This window comes from Mobula hypostoma, chromosome 21 (genome assembly GCF_963921235.1).
Source record: "Mobula hypostoma chromosome 21, sMobHyp1.1, whole genome shotgun sequence".
Classification (NCBI taxonomy): Eukaryota; Metazoa; Chordata; class Chondrichthyes; order Myliobatiformes; family Myliobatidae; genus Mobula; species Mobula hypostoma.
Window position 1 is genome coordinate 23,895,755 of NC_086117.1, and position 24,375 is coordinate 23,920,129.

The 24,375-nt window shown below is 40.7% G+C and overlaps 1 protein-coding gene across 4 annotated transcripts in view; it reads right to left on the minus strand.

The window, feature by feature from the left end:
- The window catches only part of prrc2b (proline-rich coiled-coil 2B), a 75,831-nt gene that overhangs the window by 39,863 nt on the left and 11,593 nt on the right, over positions 1-24,375 (minus strand). For 3 of the 4 annotated variants that reach the window (XM_063073635.1, XM_063073634.1, XM_063073636.1), the window contains exons 2-13: positions 20,593-20,771; positions 19,160-19,337; positions 18,302-18,398; positions 18,081-18,159; positions 14,385-14,528; positions 8,362-8,606; positions 7,975-8,066; positions 6,311-6,456; positions 5,741-5,828; positions 4,892-5,066; positions 2,497-2,845; positions 1,389-1,567 (exon numbers count right to left, since the gene is read on the minus strand). In XM_063073635.1, coding sequence (XP_062929705.1) covers positions 1,389-1,567; positions 2,497-2,845; positions 4,892-5,066; positions 5,741-5,828; positions 6,311-6,456; positions 7,975-8,066; positions 8,362-8,606; positions 14,385-14,528; positions 18,081-18,159; positions 18,302-18,398; positions 19,160-19,337; positions 20,593-20,710 — 1,890 coding nt within the window. In that variant the 5' untranslated portion in view covers positions 20,711-20,771. The remainder of the gene's footprint in view (positions 1-1,388; positions 1,568-2,496; positions 2,846-4,891; positions 5,067-5,740; positions 5,829-6,310; positions 6,457-7,974; positions 8,067-8,361; positions 8,607-14,384; positions 14,529-18,080; positions 18,160-18,301; positions 18,399-19,159; positions 19,338-20,592; positions 20,772-24,375) is intronic. The other variant, XM_063073637.1, reaches the window with a different exon arrangement.

Here is a 24,375-nt window from a genome sequence, read left to right on the forward strand (position 1 = left end):
TGGAATGTTCGAACCCTGTGCCAAGCTGGTAAGCTAGAAAACGTAAAATTGGCAGTACTAGACCAACAAATTTTCGGCATCAATTGATGCTATTCCTATTGTTAACAAACTACATTTTTATTTCACTTCTCCTTTCCATGTTACATTATCGTCAAAAATTTTCAGTGTAAGTATGAAAATATTGGGAGAATTTATTCTACACAGATTTCTAATCTCCAAATCTTTTATTTCCTGGTGAAAGAGCAGTTTAGCTTGCTACCTAATTGAATAGCATAACTAAATTTTATCACAAGATATAGGAGCTGAATTAGATCATTCGGCTCATCGAGTCTGCTCTGCCATTCCATCATTGCTGATTTATTATCCCTTTCAACCCCATTTTCCTGCCATCTTCCTGTAACCATCAATGCCCTTACTGACCAAGGACCTATCAATCTCTGCTTTAAATATACCCAATGACTTGGTCTTCACAGTCATCCGTGGCAATTAATCCTGTGCAGAAGGAAAATGTAAACATTGCAGGTATGTAAACAGCTAACATCACATAGATAATTAATTGCTGTGGAGGTGCTTCTGTGAAAAGAGTTAGATGTGAGTTATATAGTTGAAAAGCAGATGAAAGGGCACTGATTTTAAAACGGTTATTTTGTAAGCATTTTAATTCTTTCATTAATTACAACTGTTACCTGTTTGCTTCATTTACATAACATATTTAAATAATAAAACCAGTTCATCATTGGGCAAAATTTAACACTGAGGCACAAAGTCTTGTTCAAATATTAAACAAAGAAGTTCTTAAGAAACATCTTATAGGGGAAGAACTTCAGAGTGGGAGGGGGAGAAATTGCACAGGATAAACCACAAGTATAACTGTTAATAAAGCGGATGACAAATCAGGTAGGGTTGGAATATACTCGAAAAACTGAGAGGTTGGCACAGTGGACTTGCTCTTTGTTAAAGAGTAGAAAATTTATTTTGGATGACTTTGGGAGAGACAGATAATCTTCATCCTTTCCAAGCACAAAAGAGTCACTAGCATGGCTGCTGAAGCCCCTCCAGTTCCATTGATAGACCAAGAAATTCAGTTTGCTCTCCTTAGTCGGGTCAAGCACAAGAAGACACAATTTTTGACAACTGACAAAAGGCTAAATAATTGGAAAGAAAAATAACTTCATGATTTAGAAATTAGAGTATGTTAGACTAGTGAAGCAGATTTAGTAATGGCTTTTAAAAAGCACTGGACAAGTAGTAAAGAAAGCTGCACAGCTACAGAGGCACAATCTCTTTGAATGGTTGAGAAGGCTCAAAAGGGCAAGCAGTCATCTGTGATCACATTCACAACCTGAAGTGATCAAATCAAACAACTGGTCTGCTTTATTGATAGCTACCTGTTGTTGCCGTTGGAACCTAGGCGGCAAAGACTTGTGGAACTTGCCATAGCTCTGAATTGGCGGTGCAGGCTCAATACCCTGTGTATTGTTCTCATCATCGCTTTCAGCAGTGGCTGCAGGAACTTCTTTTTTCACTTTGTCCTCAGCATTGAGTTCCACAGACAGCTCACGTTTTTCTGAAATTCATCCCAGAAAAATCAACTGTTAGTTCAAAGATCCAACCTTCCAAATCGAAATGAGGTCAATACAAAACCAGCACTACTTAGATTTCCTGTATAAACACCAACTTTCTACTACCCTGAGAATATTGGAACAGTATTATATAAAATATAGACTGTTGAATTCCACAGCATCCTTAATCATTAACATTAATCTATACACAACACCCTTAGCCCCAACCTCATAAATTTCTCAAAGGACTCTCCTACATCTCTTGTCGTAACAGCTAGTCTCTATTGGGGTTTCAGTACCTTGCCACTGTTTAGATTCAGAATCTCAAAATATTCTCAATCCTCCTCGTTTCTCCATTCTGCTCCACGGAAGTTTCTCATGGAAATTCACTCAAACTTACCCAACTGACTGTACCCGGGGCTACCCTCCTTAACTTCTTGAAAGTCTGCTTGCTTTGCAAAGTGCCTTACATGAAAGTAGCTGTAAATCTGGATGAAAACACCTGTGGTTTGACTATAATGTTATGCATAAAATAATGGTCTTGTCACGGCAAGTTTTGACCAATGGACAATGAAGTTGGTATGATGTAGATTTTTTTCATGCATGATGATACTTTTTTCTAGGCTACTGCATTACTGATTGGTTCACACTTAACTGCAACTATTGTAAATAACACACTCCCATTCATTTTAAAATGACACTTTTAACATTTACCCAATTTAATTTAGTGAAAATACTGGTTGCAAGTACAGCACAAAAAACACAATGCAGGATTCAATGATCCTGATTTAACATATGCAGTCATATCATACTTAGTTCCACTGTTATGCAGATTTCCCACAACTTTTCAGTAAATTTATCTATATTTCCTGAAAAGCAACAGTTTTAATACAAGAAATTCCTTTAAATCCAGTTCCTTAGTTACTAACTGCACCTTTTGGTAAATTCTGCTTGTTCTCAGTGTAGGGCTTCTGCTGTGTAGACAAAGGTACAGAGTCCTTGCTTTCCTTAGTTTCAACATCATCTTTTTTCTGCATGTCAAACTTAACAGAGTTCTCTACCACTCCACGTTTTTGATCGAGTTTCTTTAATTTCTCAGCACAAGCAGCTAGTCTCTCTTCCTGAGCTCGACGTTCCTCTTCTTCACGCCTCCTCCTGACTCGCTCCAATGCCTCAGAACGTTCATTAGTACCAGAATTTGGCCTCTGTCGCCAAACTTCGTCTTTCTCAACATGAGAGTCTGCCCACCTATTAGCTCCTGTCAGTTTTTGGAAGACGCCAGTCTGAAGAGAGAAACAGAAAAAAATGCAACTTCAGTACTGGTCAAACTGAAGCTCTATATGCCATAGTGCTCCAATGCACAATAATCTAGCTAATCAACTCTTTCATTTATTCCACATCCAAATTCATTCCAAATTTTGTAATACTCCTCCGAAACTCAAACTTATTAATCCCTGAAACAATCCAAAATATGTAAATTTTATTAATTAAATTATTACAAGGTAATGGGGTAAAAAAAAGGTCTTTCTACAGTATGTAAAGCACACTAGTGAGACTACTGGACAACTGCTTCACTCATCTTACTTGAGGGTTATGCCTGCATTGAAGCAATTCAGGAAAGTTTCACCAAGTTGATTCCAGGGATTAAGGGCCATCTTATACCAACAAACAAAAAAGAAGGAATAGGACATTTGGCCTGTCAGACTGGCTCTACCATTTAATTTTATTATGGCTAAACTGACTGTAATCTCAACACGCATTCCCATCAACCCAAAGTAACTTTTCACCTCCTTGCTTATAATTATCTATCAATCTCTGCCTTGAAAACATTCCAAGACTGCTTCACTGCCTTTGGTAGACTGTGAAATAATCAAAACAGTGTAAAAGAAACATTCAGCAGTTCAGAAGAAATAGAGGAGGCTTTATTGAAACATTTGAAAGACTAGTCTGCCAGGATTTTAATGTTTCCCCTCATCGAGCTAGGGGCATAGTTTCAAAATAAAGACATTTGCACAAGAATTTATTCCAGGAATCTCAGATGTAACAGCAACCCAGAAAAGACCCACACTTTTGCCCTGTCCCTACACAGTAATTTACTTCCTTTCACATATGTAATCAATTCCCATTTGAATGCTAGAATTGAAAATGCCTCTACTAGTATCTCTGCCCCACCATTCAAACCTTAAATGTTCGGTAGTTTTTTTGTTAATTTGGGTACTTGCACATTAGGAAGAATGAAATAAGTCTGACTAAAATTTAATAAATCACTATCTGATTTTCATCTAGAGCATTGTGACCCATTTCCTGGCACACCGTGAAAAGAATGTCATGGGTTTATGGAGGTCATAAAATGGCGCCAGGCCTGACATCAATAAGCAATGTGGAAACTACAGAAAATGGTGCAGGGGAAATAGGACACAAATTAAGAAAAAAAAATGCAAATATGGCTTTTTTTCTAACAGCAATTAATGTTGATTTGGAATACTGCCCGACAGTAATATAGAAACAGATTAAGTAATAACTTTGTAAAATCAAATTGATTTATAAAGAAACACAAGAAAATCTGCAAATGCTGGAAATCCAAGCCACACAGACAAAATACTGGAGGAACTTAGCAGGCCAGGACTGATGAAGTATCTTGGCCCCAAATGTTGACTGTTTACTCTTTTCTATAGATGCAGTTTGGGCCGCTGGGTTCCTCCAGCATTTTGTGTGTGTTGCTTGATTTATATGGTTAAAAAAAAAGGGTGCCACGGTAGTGTGGCGGTTAGCACGACACTATTACAGCCTGGGGCATTGGTGTTTGGAGTTCAATTCTGGCATCCTTTGTAAGCCAGTTTGTACCATGTGCACATAGGTTTCCTCCGGCTGCTCCAGTTTCCTCCCACAATCCAAAGATGTACTGGTTAGTAGGTTAACAACAGGAATTCTGCAGATGCTGGAAATTCAAGCAACATACATCAAAGTTGCTGGTGAACGCAGCAGGCCAGGCAGCATCTATAGGAAGAGGCGCAGTCGACGTTTCAGGCCGAGACCCTTCGTTAGTCCTGACGAAGGGTCTCGGCCTGAAACGTCGACTGCGCCTCTTCCTATAGATGCTGCCTGGCCTGCTGCGTTCACCAGCAACTTTGATGTATGCTGGTTAGTAGGTTAATTGGTCATTGTAAATTGTCCAATTTTACTAGTCAAGAACGTAATATTGATAGTGTTAAAAATCTGTACCATATTGAATGAAATTCCTGCAATAATAACATTGGAAGATAGTTTGCCCTTTCAGCTAGAAGTTCAGTTTACATGAATAAACAGAACAGATTTTTAACAGAAAATACCCTTGTCTCAGTAGTATTCAAGCTCCAACGTGGCTCAGCATCTTGAAACCCATGGCCTGGTTGGCTGGAAGATAATGCGTTACCCCAAATGGATTCACTACAAATGGATGGTTCCACCTTTGCTTCAAGCTTAGCAGTTAAAGAGCGTTGGCGTACCACTTTCATATCCCTTTCCCTAGAAGGCATAAAGTATATGAGTGTTAGTTTAATGTTTAATGTCAATGTAGATTCTGTAAGTGACACAGCTCAAGCATAACTAACCAATTACAAGTAAAGGCCCCTAATCACTATGAAGGATGCATTATCTGGTATCTGATAAACAATTTAAATTTGTACTGCAAAGTAACAGAGACAAGGCTAAAGACAAGGTGAAGAAAGACGCAACTGGCAATTATCCTGAATTATTTCAGCATTGTTGGAGGGGGTAGAAGCATGAAGTGATCTTAAATGGGAACTGGGATGACAATTACCACAATCTTGGGATGCAAAGATTATCAAAAATTTCAAGGGATATGGGAGTTTTGGGGAAGGGATTATAATTTAATGGGTAGATCTGATTTAGATTTAAAGGAAGGAGACAACGTACATAGAGAAGGAACAGTGCGCATCATGAGAGTCATGTTGAGAGCAGCGGTGGTGGGAGGGTGGCAATTGAGTACAAAGGGGGATAAGGTAGTATCTCACTGGAATATTAAGCATTCTGGGGTTTCCTAAGGTCACAAAGACATCAATAGAAATGATTTTTTTTTTCTTTTCAAAACTAGATGAGCTAATGACCTAAAGACACTGCTACACTGTCATGTACCTCAAAAATAATCAACGTCTCTGGACTTTTCAAGGCATACACACCATTTTTCTTTTCTCTCTCTTGAGAGCTCTTCATCATCGTCATCACTGAATTTAAGTTTTTCAGAATAATCCACTTCCTCGTGTTCACCTGATCGAAATTAAACATTACCGGATAACGGATCAGAATCCTACATCATAAGAACTAGAAATCCAAATTCAAATAAGCACACAATACAACAATTAGGAGCTCCAACAATGTATATGAACCACAATACAGGAAAGGGCAGGCACTGCAGCTCTAACAGCACATCAATTAATTTCAAATTGGCAGTTAGCCATTAAATACACTTTTGGTTGAACAGAAAATAATGACCAAAGAACTTGGCAAGACAATGTCTCTATATTTGAACAATCATGATTCAGAAAAATCATTTTTATGAGAGGAAAGCAAAACACAGCTAAATTACCATCAGTACTTAAGACTCTTATCAACTCAAAGTCCGTCATCTACTTTGTCAATTGTAATATTTATAATGACCCTCATGGTGCATGTAGTTTTTAATAGATTTCAATGCATTTTTGAAATAATTTGTTTTGAAACAAATGGATTAAATTTTACTACATTCCCACCTGCCCATCCATCTTCTGTTTCAATATCCAGCTGATCCAGTTCTTTCAGGTCATCAGGATTAATGATGGCAGGTCGATCAGTAGGCTCGCCAGGTCGTCGAGCGGGCCTAACTGGGCGTACGGAACGAGAAACTCCACGGGGATATCTGAAGATAACCACAATCTGAATTAAAGGATGGGCCACCTACGCAGCTTGGCTCATGCTTATGTATTTCTTAGAGACAATAAAAATCAAATATTTGCAGTATTAGAAGAGCAGACTTTAAGGAAACAAAAGTGAAATATTGAAACAAGTGATCACCACAGTGATCAATATTACTTTGTACAGAGCTTAGGCTGAATGAACTATCTAACACAGACTGACTAGGTTTACGACTGTGCAGGTATTCTTCAACATAACAGTTTATGAACTTTCACTATAAAGCAATTGACTCTTCTGTGCACCCTTGTGATGAGGCCATTTCACTGTAATGGACCATGCTTAATGATACAAAATAAGGTTCAACTGAAGTCCCAGGCAACTAGAAGCCTATTTCAGTAAACAGCAATCTTTGTTGATAGTTACCCAAGAATTGGTGGGGTTAGGAAAATGGAATAAGAAGCGAGGAGAAGGTGGAAGGGGAAGCGAGGAGAAGGTGGAAGGGGAAGTGAGGAGAAGGTGGAAGGGGAAGTGAGGAGAAGGTGGAAGGGGAAGCAAGGAGAATGTGGAAGGGGAAAGGTGTTGGGGGAAAGGCAAAGGGAATTTAGGGAGAGTACGGGGAAAACAGAGTGGGAAGTTGAGACTCACAGCAGAGAAAACGTGGACAAGGGTTGAGGGTGTGGTAGAGGACAGAGGATCAGTTGAACAGTTGAGAGGGGACCCAACAAAAGAGATAAGAGGCTAACGAGGTTGTAGTTTTGGGAGGGAGTGTGGAGAGAAAGAGGACCAGTGAGAGCCTGGGGAAAGGGAAAGAGCTGGCAGGTGAAGTGAGAAGGGAGGCAGGGAAGTCCAGCCGGACCTGGTGGATAGAGAAACAACCATCAAGAGAATAAGGAAGAAAATCAGAATCAGACAGCTTTATCATCACTAACATTTGTTGTGAAATTTGTTATTCTATGGCAATAGTACAATACAATACATAAAAATTACAGTAAGTTGCAAGAAATAGTGAATCCAAGATTTGGTCAACATCAGTGGAATCATTGGCCAGTGTAAGCTGGGAGATAGAGAGCGAAAGCTGGTAGGGAGAGAGATCAAGAGAGCCATCTTGTTTGTTTCAATCATTTATGTTTTTACCACCTGATTATAAAATTAAACCATTAGCAAAGAACAATTTTACTTTGAATTTATTTATTGATTTTGTTTGTGTTTGCATGTTTTTGATTAAAACTCTTTAGATCCGAATCACAGAACTTTTACATGTTTAATGGGAAAAGCTTTATCAATTTATAAATTTTCACCTCATGCAATTATCTTCCAATAATATATCCACTGCTGAAATTGAGGGAAGGCAGTACAAATTTCATTACACAATATATTTGTAAAATCCATACAGTTTAAAGGAGAATCTAATTTTTGCAGCTGGAAATGTTTTAGACAATCACAGAGTATATTCCACTGAATTCAATATCAATAATAAATACAAACATACAAAATATACTGCAGAGATCATAGATATCCTTACTTTATTGGCTCAGGTGGCTGGAACGGGTACTGTAAAGATCCTTGTGGACCAAGGACAGGGGTAGACTGAGGTTGTGATTGTGGTGGGCACATCTGTAGGGAAAAAAAGAATCTACTTTAGATACTAATAGAGAGAAGTATCACTTAATAATGAGTAGCTCCCTTCCACAAGCCCAAGTCTTCAACCATCTCCTCCTGCAGAAGATAACCATAATAACCACCCTCACCCATTCCCCGTGAACTCTATTTACCCTCCTTAACAAATAATTGAAAACTACCTAACCACGCAACCAATAAGACTAACCCCATCCCGAAGAACCACCTCAATCCTTGTCAGAAAAACCAATTCCTCTACCTCACCCACTCCACAAGAGGGTACATGACTTACAAATGTAGGCAGCATATCACGGTAGGTAGGTGGGAACTGGTGAGACCCAGTCTGCAACATTCCCGATCCTCTCCTCAGTGGAGTAGCAGGCCGCAGGGAGGGTTCCTTTGGCTCATTTGATGACACTGGCACATTTACCGGTTCATCTTGGCCTGAGCTTTTGGCTTCCATCTCTGGTGGTGATACAGTTGATGTTGCTGTGGGGTTTAGGTTTCGACCACCACCCTCCCTCCAAATAGCTACATCTGAAAGAGAAAACATCACAAAAGTCCTGTAATGTGGATTTCAAGCCTAAAATGTCTCCATTAAAAAGTCTCCAAATAGATGGCAATTAAATCATTCTACTATGTTATTTTGAGGTCCCAGGACAAACCAATTACTTTACAAACAAATTAGATTTATTTACCTATGCAGGCTAGCTTTTGGCAAAAGAAACACTTAAGGTGACCTAGATGTTTTGAAATTACTTGTTAAGATGAGAAATAGTGACAACATCTAATCACGGTACTGTGCCAAAATCTTAGGCACATATAGACTACCTATAAAAGGTATTTACCCCCCTTGGTAGTTTTCATGTTTTGTTGCTTTACAACATCAAATCACAGTGGATTTAATTGACAAATACAGTACTTACTGTAAAAGTCTTTGGCACCCTACCTATATGTCTATGACTTTTGCACAGAACTGTATAGATTCCCGTAGCTATAATTCTATAAAACTGGTTTAGCATTCATGAAATACAAGTGTCACAGGTGAACATCTCTCATCTATTTAAGCTGTATTTTACACATCAGAAGTAAAATGGAGCTTACTTGAAATTAATTTCATACTTGCACATTAGTTTCAGTACCCAGCATCAATCAGCTCTATTCAAAACTACTTCTAACAGCTGGACCCAATTTCCAATCAAGGGATCAGAATTGGATCTGTGGAAAAATAAATGCCACTGTTCAAGGAATAATAGGGTTACATTTTGTTCAGCAGTTTAAAATTTGAAAATTTTCAGTGGTGGAGGCAAATTTTCAGATTTCAAATTATATTTATTTATTTTATAATCCAGGATCAAAAAACAAATCAAAACTGGCATTAAATAGGGAATTACATAAAAATGTTAAATCCTGACATGAGTGGTTTAAACTACCATGCTATCATGTAGGTCAGCACATTTGGGCACCTAGTAGAGTTGCTGCCTCACAGATCCAGTGATGCAGGTTCAGTCTTTTCCTCTGGTGTCGTCCATATGGAGTTCTGCATTTTCCCTATATATTCTTCCCTATAAGGTAACATTCTTCTTCCCTATGAACTCCAACCCCCCCCCCGTACTCAGCACATTTTCAAATACGCAGACCCCAAATCTTTTCCAGTACATGTCATCACACACGAGCAGTTTTATCTTCTCAATTACTTTTAACATAGAAACATAGAAAATAGGTGCAGGAGTAGGCCAATCGGCCCTTCAAGCCTGCACCACCATTCAGTGTGATCATGGCTGGTCATCCAACTCAGAACCCTGTACCTGCCTTCTCTCCATACCCCCAAGGGCCATACCTAACTTCCACTTAAATATAGCCAATGAACTGGCCTCAACTGTTTCCTGTGGCAGAGAATTCCACAGATTCACCACTCTCTGTGTGAAGAAGTTTTTCCTCATCTCGGCTTCCCCTTTATCCTTAAACTGTGACCCCCCCTTCTGGACTTCCCCAACATGGGGAACAATCTTCCTGCATCTAGCCTGTCCAATCCTTTTAGGATTTTATACGTTTCAATAAGATCCCCCCTCAATCTTCTAAATTCCAGCAAGTATACGTCTAGTCGATCCAGTCTTTCATCATATGAAAGTACTGCCATCCCAGGAATCAACCTGGTGAACCTTCTTTGTACTCCCTCTATGGCAAGAATGTCTTTCCTCAGATTAGGGGACCAAAACTGCACACAATACTCCAGGTGTGGTCTCACCAAGGCCTTGTACAACTGCAGTAGTACCTCCAGGCTCCTGTACTCGAATCCTCTTGCTATGAATGCTAGCATACCATTCGCCTTTTTCACCGCCTGCTATACCTGCATGCCCACTTTCAATGACTGGTGTATAATGACATCCAGGTCTCGTTGCACCTCCCCTTCCTCCTAATCGGCCACCATTCAGATAATAATCTGTTTTCCTGTTTTTGCCACCAAAGTGGATAACCTCACATTTATCCACATTAATTTGCATCTGCCATGAATTTGCCCACTCACCTAACCTATCCAAGTCACCCTGCAACCTCTTAGCACCCTCCTCATAGCTAACACTGCCGCCCAGCTTCGTGTCATCCGCAAACTTGGAGATGCTGCATTTAGTTCCCTCATCTAAGTCATTAATATATATTGTAAACAACTGGGGTCCCAGCACTGAGCCTTGCGGTAACCCACTAGTCACTGCCTGCCATTCTGAAAAGGTCCCGTTTATTCCCACTCTTTGCTTCCTGTCTGCCAACCAATTCTCTATCTACATCAATACCTTACCCCCAATACCATGTGCTTTAAGTTTGCACACTAATCTCCTGTGTGGGACCTTGTCAAAAGCCTTTTGAAAATCCAAATATACCACATCCACTGGTTCTCCCCTATCCACTCTACTAGTTACATCCTCAAAAAATTCTATGAGATTCGTCAGACATGATTTTCCTTTCACAAATCCATGCTGACTTATTCCGATAATTTCACCACTTTCCAAGTGTGCTGTTATCACATCTTTGATAACTGACTGTAGCATTTTCCCCACCACCGATGTCAGGCTAACCGGTCTATAATTCCCCAGTTTCTCTCTCACTCCTTTTTTAAAAAGCGGGGTTACATTAGCCACCCTCCAATACTCAGGAACTAATCCAGAATCTAAAGAGTTTTGAAAAATTATCACTAATGCATCCACTATTTCTTGGGCTACTTCCTGAAGCACTCTGGGATGCAGACCATCTGGCCCTGGGGATTTATCTGCCTTTAATCCCTTCAATTTACCTAACACCACTTCCCTACTAACATGTATTTCCCTCAGTTCCTCCATCTCACTAGACCCTTGGTCCCCTAATATTTCCAGAAGATTATTTATATCCTCCTTAGTGAAGGCAGAACCAAAGTAGTTATTTAACTGGTCTGCAATGTCCTTGTTCCCCATAATCAATTCACCTGTTTCTGACTGTAAGGGACCTACCATTTGTCTTAACCAATCGTTTTCTTTTCACATATCGATAAAAGCTTTTACAGTCAGTTTTTAATGTTCCCTGCCAGTTTTCTCTCATAATCTTTTTCCCCTTTCCTAATTAAGCCCTTTGTCCTCCTCTGCTGGATCTGAATTTCTCCCAGTCCTCAGGTGTGCCGCTTTTTCTGGCTAATTTGTATGTTTCTTCTTTGGAATTGATACTATCCCTAATTTCTCTTGTCAGCCACGGGTGCACTACCTTCCTTGATTTATTCTTTTGCCAAACTGGGATGAACAATTGTTGTAGTTCATCCATGCGATCTTTAAATGCTTGCCATTGCATATCCACCAGTATCATTTGCCAAACAACAGGAATTCTGCAGATGCTGGAAATTCAAGCAACACACATCAAAGTTGCTGGTGAACGCAGCAGGCCAAGCAGCATCTGTAGGAAGAGGAGCAGTCGACGAGGTTCAGGCCGAGACCCCTCGTCAGGACAACATCCACTGGTTCTCCCCTATCCACTCTACTAGTTACATCCTCAAAAAATTCTATGAGATTCGTCAGACATGATTTTCCTTTCACAAATCCATGCTGACTTTGTCCGATAATTTCACCACTTTCCAAGTGTGCTGTTATCACATCTTTGATAACTGACTGCAGCATTTTCCCCACCACCGATGTCAGGCTAACCGGTCTAATCGTATCATTTGCCAGTCTATCTTAGCTAATTCACGTCTCATACCTTCAAAGTTACCCTTCTTTAAGTTCAGAACCTTTGTTTCTGAATTAACTATATCATTCTCCATCTTAATGAAGAATTCCACCATATTATGGTCACTCTTAGCCAAGGGGCCTCTCACGACAAGATTGCTAATTAACCCTTCTTCATTTCTCAATACCCAGTCTAGAATGGCCTGCTCTCTAGTTGGTTCCTCGACATTTTAGTTCAGAAAACCATCCCGCATACATTCCAAGAAATCCTCTTCCTCAGCACCCTTACCAATTTGGTTCACCCAATCTACATGTAGATTGAAGTCACCCATTATAACTGCTGTTCCTTTTATTGCACGCATTTCTAATTTCATGTTTAATGCCATCCCCAACCTCACTACCACTGTAAGGTGGCCTGTACACAACTCTCACCAGCATTTTCTGCCCCTTAGTGATGCAGCTCTACCCATATCAATTCCACATCCTCCCAGCTAATGTCCTTCCTTTCTATTGCGTTAATGTCCTCTCTAACCAGCAATGCTACCCTACCTCCTTCTCTGTCATGTCTATCCCTCCTGAATATTGAATATCCCTGAATGTTGAGCTCCCATCCTTGGTCACCCTGGAGCCATGTCTCTGTGATCCCAACTATATCATATTCATTAATAACAATCTGCACTTCTAATTCATCCACCTTGTTACGAATGCTCCTTGCATTGACACACAAAGCCTTCAGGCTTGCTTTTACAACACTCTTAGCCTTTATACAATTATGTTGAAAAGTGGCCCTTTTTGATTTTTGCCCTGGATTTACCTGCCTGCCACTTTTACTTTTCACCTTACTACTTTTTGCTTCTATCCTCACTTTACACTCCTCTGTCTCTCTGCACTTGTTCCCATCCCCCTGCCACATTAGTTTAAATCCTCCTGAACAACAGTAGCAAACGCTCCCCCTAGGACATTGGTTCCAGTCCAGCCCAGGTGCAGACTGTCCTGCTTGTACTGGTCCCACCTCCTCCAGAACTGGTTCCAATGCCCCAGAAATTTGAATCCCTCCCCCTTGCACCATTTTTCAAGCCATGTATTCATCTGAAATATCCTTCTATTTCTACTCTGACTAGCACATGGCACTAGTAGTAATCCAGAGATTATTACCTTTATGGTCCTACTTTTTACTTTATCTCCTAACTCCCTAAATTCACCTTGTAGGACCTCATCCCGTTTTTTTCCTATATTGTAGGTACTTATGTGCACCACGACCACTGGCTGTTCACCCTCCCACTCCAGAATGTCCTGCAGCCGCTTAGAGACATCCTTGACCCTTGCACCAGGGAGGCAACATACCTTCCTGGAGTCTCGTTTGCGGCTGCAGAAACGCCTATCTATTCCCCATATAATCGAATCCCCTATCACTATAGCTCTCCCACTCCTTTTCCTTCCCTCCTGTGCCGCAGAGCCACCCATGTTGCCATGAACTCGGTTGCTGCTGCTTTCCCCTGATGAGACATCTCCCCCAACAGTATCTAAAACAGTATATCTGTTTAGGAGGGAGATGACCTCAGGGACTCCTGCATTACCTGCTTACTGCTACGCTGTTTAGTGGTCACCCATTCCCTTTCTGCCTGTGTAGCCTTTACCTGCGGTGTGGCCAACTCGCTGAACGTGCTATTCACGACTTTCTCAGCATCGCGGATGCTCCAGTATGAATCCAGTCGCAGCTCCAGCTGCTCAATGCGGTCTGCCAGAAGCTGCAGCTGGACACATTTCCTGCACACACAGTCGTCAGGGACACTGGAAGTATCCCTGATTTCCCACATGCTGCAGGGTGAACAAACCAAGGGGCCGATCTCAGCTGTCATGACCTACCCAATACGCTACAGCCTCGTCGCCTTCCTTGCTTCAAATAAAATACCGTTGCACACCATTCTCCTTTTAAAGGAACTTACCCGGCCTTACCTCACTTGGAGCGAAGCTCGTCCTCAGCCTCTCGAGACAAAGGCTTCCTACTCCGTCTCCCTCTACTCTGTCACCTGCTCCGTCAAACTGCTCTTTTTTAAATACTCCCACTGCCTCACGGACTGACTTACACGCGCTTGCGCAGTCCTGTCCCGACTAACCGCAAAGAAAAACTTACTTTGTGGGCGGAGGCTTGGTCCTGGCCCATATGATTGATCTGTGGTGTCCTTTTCTTTTCCAGCCTTTTCCTGGTCTCCAGCTGCTTTCAGTGTTGGAAATTCCTCGTGAGAGAATGGTAACTGCTTGTTTAATCCCTTTGTGCCTAAATCAAACAGCAACAACATAACTCTCAATCAGATCACAAGCATGTTTATTACACTTTTCAAACAGCTTTTCAATGTGTCAGGTTTCTCTTTAGCAATGTTGGTTATCAATAGCTATAGAATTGGGGGACAATGGGAAAATTTGAAAAAAATATTCTGCAATGCAGCAAGGTGGCAAAAGCCTGCAATAAACATGAAAAGTGTGAAAGTAACTGCTGAGATAAAATGGAATAAAGAAAGAAAAATATTTACGCAGCTCAAATTATGGGTTTAATGAGTGAAAGGTTTAGCAGAGACAGGAAAAGGTGTACAGCTGAAATCAGAGTTTATGAAGCATTATTGGATATTTCAACATAGACTGCAGTCATTTTGTCCTGAGGTACCAGCTCTCCTTTAGATCTGTACACCAGAAACCAATTTCTCTGATTTTTTTTCTCTCAACCCCATTATTGGCAACAAGAATGACTGCAGAAAGATCCAGAAGGTTCGAGTTAGTCATAAGGCTGGCTCAGTATTCTAAAATCTAGAAACTTAAAAGAGCATGCTCATATGTTATGGCAAGATTGAGAGAAAACAAAGTCTGCATAAATAATGGACTTCATTTGCCTTTGGAGCAGTAACTTTTGATACTCAGCCCTCATTACAAAAACCTGCTTGCTACCATTTCTTCCAGTGCAAGTCAGGAAATGGCATGGAAACTAATTATATACCAAAAGGACCAAGGCTCCTGTGCCAAATATGATGACTACATCAATGCTTACAAAAGCACAGTTCAGTAATGTTGATTAAGTCCGGGAAAGTAGCAGGTAAGTTACTGGAAAAGCAAACCAGATTTGGACTGATAATTCCAACACACTGGTACAAATCTCGTCATAGTTGCTGGGGCATTTGAACTTGGTTTATTAACTACGACTGGAACAAAAAAAAAAGGCTAGCCAAAGCAATGATGATCGTGAAACTATTGGACTTACTTCATAATACCAGTGCAGTTAACTAAATTACCATGCAATTTTATCAGACCGTCATGAAGGACGCTGATAATAAAATCAAGAGACCCATCCAGTATCAACTCAGACCACCATACCCAACTGCAATGCCTCCTATCCTCTGGGAACTAAGCCTAAATTAAGAGAGTGTACATATAAAGTAATCATGCAACAAGTTGATTATGATATTCTAAGAATCTTACATATCAAGCAACATTGCAGCTTCTTAAATCATCATCGAGTATGGTCTTTCTGTTCCCACCTGGGTATGTTTGGAATGAGTCACCAGAGGTTGCTGCAGATTGGTGTACAATAAAGAAACAACACCCTGGAAGTCCTTAACAATGATCCCAGATGCCACAAAGCATAATGATCTCACATCAAGCATGAGCAATGAAAAGTATCAACTTTACTACTATAGGATATCTAAAGTACTTTATCAGCAAATGAATCACTACAATTCTATACTGTAAATCACTAGAAGGAACAGAGAGTAGCCAAGTCACAGAATGTACTCTGGATGCAAGGCTTCAATATCCATCACCAAGAGGAAGCATTAATTCTGACTGTGTTGGCAAGGTCTTGAAGAGCATTGCGCACCTTCAGCAACAGCTCTATTTCTAACTTTGATATCTCTTTTTCTCCCCCCCTTTTCAAGGTTCTTTTGAAGACCCTGACCTGGAGTTACATGCTGACTTTAGTTCTTTGTGGAAATGGGACCCACTCTCGGAGCCTCATGACCGACCACTTTTTGATATGCCAAGGATGTGGCCTGGAAGACTAGCATGGCTTCAGGGTGCCGGATTTTCATGGCTCTGGAGGCGGGCAGATTCAAGGCCAGTGCCGCAGCCTGATGTGTCGGAGGAAACGGAAGACTGAAAGCAGCAAGCTGGCTGCTGGCTGTGTGCCCAGAGACCTGAGCTCTTTGGGCACAGAGCTTGGAAAGAGCAGTGCAACAGACCTTTAACACAATAAATCAGTGAGTTGCTTTGTTAGGTGTCCCCTATCCCTGTGAAACGGGGGCACCTCTTTTTCTCTTATCAGTGGGAGAGAGAGCCTGTCGTATGTTGGATTACTGGGTAAACAAGTAGTCTTTGGGGTACTACAAGTCTGTGCCTTTATTGATGCTTTGCTGCACGCCTGAATGCTCGGTGAGGGGTGCCGATGCTTTTTAGCTGGTGGGGGGGGGTTGTTGTTTGGTTGTTTGTGCGTGGGAGGGGAGAGTTGGGGGGCTTTGGGGTTCTAACATTTAACTGTCATTCATTCTTTGGGGCACTCCTCTGTTTTCGTGAATGTTTGAGAAGAAAAAGAATTTCAGGATGTATATTGTATACATTTCTCTGACATTAAATGCACCTACTGAAACCTATTGGTTCATAATCTACTGTTACCATCAGGCCAGATATGTTTCAGTAAATACGAGAGAGAGGGGGAAAAAAGCAGGGGTAACCAACCTAACAATAAAAAGAGCATTGTTAGTTTTCCCACAACCAACAATGAAATTCATAGTTCTGCGCATCCAATTGTGATTTGTAAACATCTTATGGTAAAAGGTGCTTCCATAAAGATCCCTATGCTTCTTAGCTAAAGAATAAACCATGTTATTGTTACAACCAAGGGTAAAGCATCTACAACCATATTCAGACAAGAGGTATGCTGTTATAATAATCCCATTTACCCCAGTCAAATTCTCCATCATCACAGAAGCTAGTGGTTAGTCCACCAATTCAGTTCCTCTGAAACCAGCAGATATAGCTAAGTTTCGAGCTTTCACAATAACACAGCTTAAGGTCCAGAATGGTCCCTCTTCTCAAGATGTTCCAGTACTAATATAGTAATGACTTATACAAGAAAAAAAATGCCCAAATGGGACCCATTTAAGTCACTGTTGTTGAGGAACAAAACAGCCATCCTTAAAAAGGCTGGCCCATTTGTGATGACAAATTGACCACATTTGATTGACACTTAAATTATAAAAAGGTACAGCTGAGGTAATTGGATCAGCCACGATCTTATCAAATGGTGGAGACAACTTGAGGAGACCATTCCAATATTTAACATGTCTGCCACTCGCATCAAAATTGAAAGTAAAATCTATTTTCAGAGTTCACCACACACCACCCTGAGATTCTTTTTCTGCAGGAATACGTAGCAAATCATCCATAAGAAAACCTTGCTACGGCATCCATAAGAGCATCTCACAAATGCCTGATTGCGATCATCTGAAAGGAACAGCAGTAGCAGGTGCACAGAAAGACTACCACCTGCACATAGTCCCCTCCAACTTGGAATTATATCCTTATTCCTTCAACACTAGGTGAAAGTCTTGAAACTCCCTACCTAACAGCAAAGTGGGATGTTACCACCACATGGAACGCAACAGTTCAAGAATGCAACTTGCACAACCATCTTGAGGACAATTAGCCACTTAAAATAAATGTTTACTTTGACACTGACAAGCAGATCCCAAAAAAATTTTTAAAAACTTATCAATGTCACAAAACGAATCCACTTGATTCACAATACTTGAATACATCAGAATATCTTAAAGAGCAATTAACTCACCAGCTCCAGGCCCTGGTCCTACTGGCTTTGCTTTTAATTGTGCCCACGACTTTACTCCACCTTGTGTTGAATTTGTGCTCTGTTATCAATTGAGCAAAATGGGTTACATTTAATCAACCAACAGTTCAAATGTCAGAGAAACGATACTGATCAAAGCAGAATTTTGATAGATTGTTTTCTCTCCTTTGATTTGATAAATATTTGTCAAATGCTCATCTTACCTCTTGGACTGGAGCTGCTTTTGCCACATTGGAGGCAGACGTCTGTGAAACTGGCTGTGACAGCGACTCTGGCTGCTGTGCTGCTGATACACTGGTACTGTAAAATACAATGTTATCATCACATGAGACACCTGCAAGAATCTTCAGAAGTTTAAACAATAAAACTGAATTACCCTTCCGTCATGTAACAGAGGACAAGTAAATTCTATTAGACAACTGGGAAAGTAAAAGGAAACATTTACATTTTGGCCAGTAATAGTAAAGATTACTGGACCAGCAACCAAAGTCCAGAGGCAATGAGTGACACCTGAGTTTAGGGACAGCACTGAAGACAAGAGGCCTTGTGCGCTTAAAAGACACTAGTGGAGGTGAAACGCCCTATGGGTTTAGTGTCATATGTCCTGAGCGATGATGGTAGCTCTAACAGGTGCTTCCAATATACAAGATAAATCCAATTTCATTGGTAAGGAAATCACACTGTGGGTCCCACCAATCTTCCACAGAAACTGACACATTTAAGAGGAATTTCTTAATGCATGACGAAACAACTCTGAGCAACTAGCAGATGATGAGACAGAAGAAAAGGGCAATTCATGGTCTACCACTTCCTATATACTGCCCTAGGGGTACACCACTCACTCCTCAATCTTGGTGTTCCCAGACTAATTAGCTATTTAACCTTCCGTTCCCACTAATCAAGGCAGAGAAGTTGCTCTGTAGGGATGTCAATTCATGCAACAGTGGCAAAAGAGGGAAGGCTCCATAGTTTCCCCACTTTACACTGAAACCGTAATGGGCAATACCAGAGACTTGTTTTTAAAAACCCTCCAAATTAAATAAGTAATTAAGAGATCTTACTTCTTTTGGTCCGGCTGCTCCTGTTTGCTTGCCCATCCTGTTCCGTCTTTTGGTACAATTGTCACGTTTGGATCGTTTCCTTTGTTTTCAGCCTTCAAGCTGGGAAGATTTGCAGGCGGTGGCATGCGCCGAGCAGCAGCCACTTTACCAAGACTTTGCAAGCCATGTCGAGGAACAACTGTAAAATAAAACAAACTTTAGGGTGGTCTGGAGAACAAAGGATTATGTGGAAAACTGGTACTCAATACAAGGAGGAAATTTAAAAAAGCAACCAGGAAATGTACAATGAATAGAGCAATGACACTACAGTAGCATTAAAATTCTGTTAACAACAGGAATTCTGCAGATGCTGGAAATTCAAGCAACACACATAAAAGTTGCTGGTGAACGCAGCAGGCCAGGCAGCATCTGTAGGAAGAGGTGCAGTCGACGTTTCAGGCCGAGACCCTTCGTCAGGACTAACTGAAGGAAGAGTGAGTAATCCCTTACTCACTCTTCCTTCAGTTAGTCCTGACGAAGGGTCTCGGCCTGAAACGTCGACTGCACCTCTTCCTACAGATGCTGCCTGGCCTGCTGCGTTCACCAGCAACTTTTATGTGTGTTGCTTAAAATTCTGTTGACTTCTTTCTAGAAAAAAAGCTTGTAATCAGTAATAATGATGATGATGTTGAAAGCACTAGGTTGTAGCAAAAACCCAAAGACAGTTCAACAGTGCCTTCTAAGGAAAAAAATATGCTGTCCTTAACCACGCAGTCCTTTTTGGGACATCAATGACAGCAACGTAGTTAGTTCTGAAGAAGGTTAGCAAAGCATTCAACTTAAGGGTAAATAGAAATGGCACAACTCCCATCAATGATATAAACAAAAATCAGAAAACATCTGACATCATCTCCCTGCCTCAAAAATGACTTGTTTCTTTGTTAATCTCTCCCATGTGCAACTGGACACATTTTTGTGATAACACTACTTGGGCAGAAAAAGGACAAATAATAATAGAATCATTCTAGATAATTATGGCTGTTATATGAACATTAGAAAATGACAAGTCACCAATAAAACCAGGACCCAGTTTGGCTCCCTCCAAGAGGACCGACCACAAGCTTGTCGTTAGGTTTGGAGGCTTGTGGCCTCAATAACCCCCGGAGAGCTGTGTTGGCTGGAGTCAGGGCTTGCATGACTGACTAAACCGAGAGGAAGCACCTCACACGATGAAGGAAGCTGTGAATGCCGCCTGAGATAGATGACCTTTATTGCTGCTCTAAATGCCAGTGGTGTAATAGGCAGTAAATACCAGTACGGCTCATCACCACCAGGAAACAAAAATTGTGTTTCTTATCCTGAATCCGAGGGTTTTCCCAAAATACATAAAATTATAAACACCAGAAAACTCTATATCTGGTAAAAAAAACAACAAATTCTTTCTTGTTACTTACTTCCTGAATGTTTCTGGGTTTCTAATGACTTTCCTTTATACTTATCAAACAGACTGAGGGAGGAGTATTTCGCTTTTCCATCCTTCCCCTTGGTAGTTGGCCCCAAACGCTCTGACATCGCGCTGGAATGTCATCGAGTACCCTGGTTGTTTTCAGCACCACTGAGAACGTGCCGCTCGCTGAGAGGGTGCCAGGGGAGGAAAAACAGAAACAAGTATGTTCTTTGCTCACAGTTTCAAAACAAGGGCTTTTTAAACTTCACACAAAAAAATTACTCTTTCAGAAAGGAAACAAAGCAATGATAAAGTAAGGGCTTATAAATAGTAAAGATAAATTGATTAGCACAAAGTCATGTCTGAGGGAGAAGTTATTACCTTTTATGGATATGTACTGGACACAACTAAGAGTTGCAATTAAAATATATCTCAACAAATGTATGACCAATATACAAGCAGGGTTCTACACATCACTCAAGAGCAAAAGATGATTTTCATCTCCTGATATAAATTACTGTTCTCCAAAGAAGCCATCTCCCAATGAAACTAAAATGAACACTGCATTATTCCTCTGAAACAGCAGTGAGGAATAGCACAAAGGAGAATAGAATTAGTAAGCTAATGAATACTAGTTCCACAATTCAACCGGAATGCAAAAGGATCCACCTCCTTCCATATTCAAGCTGTCCAGGTTGGGCAGCGAGAACAATATGAAAACCTTGTATCACTCATTACCCTTATTCTCAATGAGGATGGACACGGATTTTCATATTAACTCCTTGAAACCTGACTATAGCTGCCCAAGGGATCAGACCAGGTTCAGCTGCTTGATTCTGCTGAATTCTGATCTTTGTGCCCCAGCACAGACAAGAGTTCAAAACTGCTCACCTTGACTATTTTCCCAGTACAAATTTTAATTTGTGTATTTTCATCAATGAAAAATCAAGGACTGCAGTGAGGCAAACTTTGCTAACAGTTCAGAAAGTCAAAGTGGCAGATAGTGAAGTATCCAGTCAGGACCTGTGCTGTACCCGTACTCTCTTCAATGCTCTTATGAAAAATAGGTGATGACGGAGTGACTCGCCTGTTCAACTTCAGATCCCTCCAAGATAAGTTGAGTTTTTCAACTTAACACAATCGGTAACATGTGGGTGACTGTGAGAAAATGATAATGAAACCTAAACTGGCTCATTAAATCCTTGACATTGTCATTGTACCAGGTCTGATGTAAAGGTGACATCAATCCTCCAGTGACCAGTTCTTGGTTCAGGTAATACTGTCAGGATAAAGAAGAAGTTATAAAGCTAGAAATGTAAGTTATATGTTCATCAATATTGGATCAATAGTGATGAAATCAGGCAATAACACAGGAGCAAGATTGGACCATACCTTATAAAATTCCCATTAAGCGTTTAGTTCCTGTGCACAACAATCTGGAATGCTACATAAATTATGAACTGTAGTCTGGAGATAATAATTACAGAATCTAGAAGCTGATCATCACTGGATTTTGCAGCCTTGCATGCAGTTGTCATAACACTGCATGTTATACATTTAAGTATGTTTTCTGAGCTTTTTTTTTGTTTTTATTGTTTTATTTTACTGAGATAGAGCACGGAATGGGCCCTTCCAGCCACGCCGCCCAATAGTCCCCAGATTTAATCCTAACCTAATTACGGGGCAATTTACAATGACCAATTAACCTACCAACTGGTAGATCTTTGGACCATGGGTGGAAAGTGGAGAACCCCGAGGAAACTCACCACCACGGGGAGAACAAGCTAACTCCTTATGGGCAGCAGCGGAAATTGAACTCAGGTTGCCTGTACTGTGAAGTATTGTGTTCACCACTACAATACCGTGCCAGCCCATTGAGCAAAGCCTCCTCATTGAGCCACTGGAAGTTCTGCCGAGCTCTAACGCTGGATACATTAAGCCAGCAAGCACGGCCCCTGCACCTGGTAAGTACAGATGTGGGACAATACATGATTTTTTTTTTTACATAGACCAAGTCAGCAAGATCAAGACAATTAATTTGAGCAGAATCAGAATCAGGTTTATTATCACCGGCTTGTGAGGTGGAATACGTTAACTTAGCAGCATTGGTGAGCATTGAAAATATGCAAAAGACAAACTACCCAAAATGCAAAATGACAATTATTTGCAATTTCTGGTCATCCAGTCACGATTCTCCTTCAACTCCCAGACAACTGTCCTGAGATCAGTAGCAAAATAAAGAGAGGTCTGTTTATTTATGTTTGTGCAGCCATTTAACTGCTATCATGACTAAGGTATAACAAAAAAATTCTTAGAACAATGCACAATTAAGCCCTTGCAAACTTGCAGTAATATAAATAATGTGATTAGAGCTCAATTTTTAACAGCTTCAGAGGGTAGTAGGGAGGACAGGAGGCTAGAAAGATGCCTCATTGAACTATGTCGCTTTTCTCACTCACCATAATTGTGGATACTCCCCCAAATAATCTGAGGTACAATATTAGAATGCATCCTATATGAAAGGTTGTGCTCATTCAGCCTCTAACACCATTTTCTACATACAAGATGCTATTCATAATGCTGTCTCTATAATAAAGTTCTGACACCATTGACCTTCAGAGCTTAAAAGCTGCTGCATTACAGAAACTGTTTAAATATCCCCCAAATCACTGCCACAATTAGATGGGCACAACTGATTAATCACAATTTCATCTTAATGGCAACTTTTCCCCATTAAAGGACGGTGTTCAGGGGTAGCAGTTCATTCTAAGTGAAGCAACAGAAATTGTTCTTCAGGCAACATCTGCTGAGGGAAATGGACGGTGAACATTTCAAGTGAAGAAGCTTCAGTTGAAAGGAACGTCAACTGTCATCTCCGTCGAGATGCTGCTCAACCTGCCGAATCCCTCCAGCAATCTGATATTTTCTTGCTCCAGATATCAGCATCTGCAGTCTCATGTCTTCAGAGATTGCTCCTGACTATGTTTGCCTTGACTAAAGTCTGCCTTTAACTTTATGCTTTGCAAATTATTTTTGATGTTTAGTCCCCTGTTGTGTTTGGAATATTGTCTCAACATTTACATTTAAAGACCACAGTGAAACATCATCCCATTTCTTTGCTGTTTCTGCTTTCCTGTACAGTTTGGTTCACAAGTTCACCGTCTAAGCACAGAAAAGTGTATCTAACCAACGCCTGACATCCAGAGTTTGGATAGGCTCCAATTCCTTTGGAATATCAATTTAACAGATCTGGCACGAGAAAGAGGTTACAGTTTAACAGTTTGGACTTCAGCACTAGCAATGCAGTCTACATTTCCTTTTCTTCTTTGTCCCTCAGGCTCAGGGAAGAATTGCTTCCATTCCAGATCTGTAGGAACTAAAACGGTTGAAGAGACATATATTGAATTGCCAAGCTATCTCACAGGCAAGGCAGGTGAAAATTGACCTACAGGTGATAGGTAGATTTTAGCATCTTTTCCTTCGGTAAGCGGCTTCCACTTGCTCTTGCTGTGGAAAGTCGAATACGTTCCTTTCAGTTGCTCCTCTGTTCTGCAGTCAGACCCTCATGAACAGTAAACGTGTATTCTGCATTTGCCATATTATCAAGGAGACAGAAGAATTTTCCTTTGAATAATCCTCAATGTCCTCGAGGAAATCTCTTTCCTGGCAGAAACTGGGCTAGCATGTTTGTCTCCAGAGTGCTGCTGAGTATGTAAAGAATGTGGCCAAACCACCAGACTGGTCAAGCACAACTAAGCCTCGGTAGTGGGAATGTTGACCCAAGAAAGCA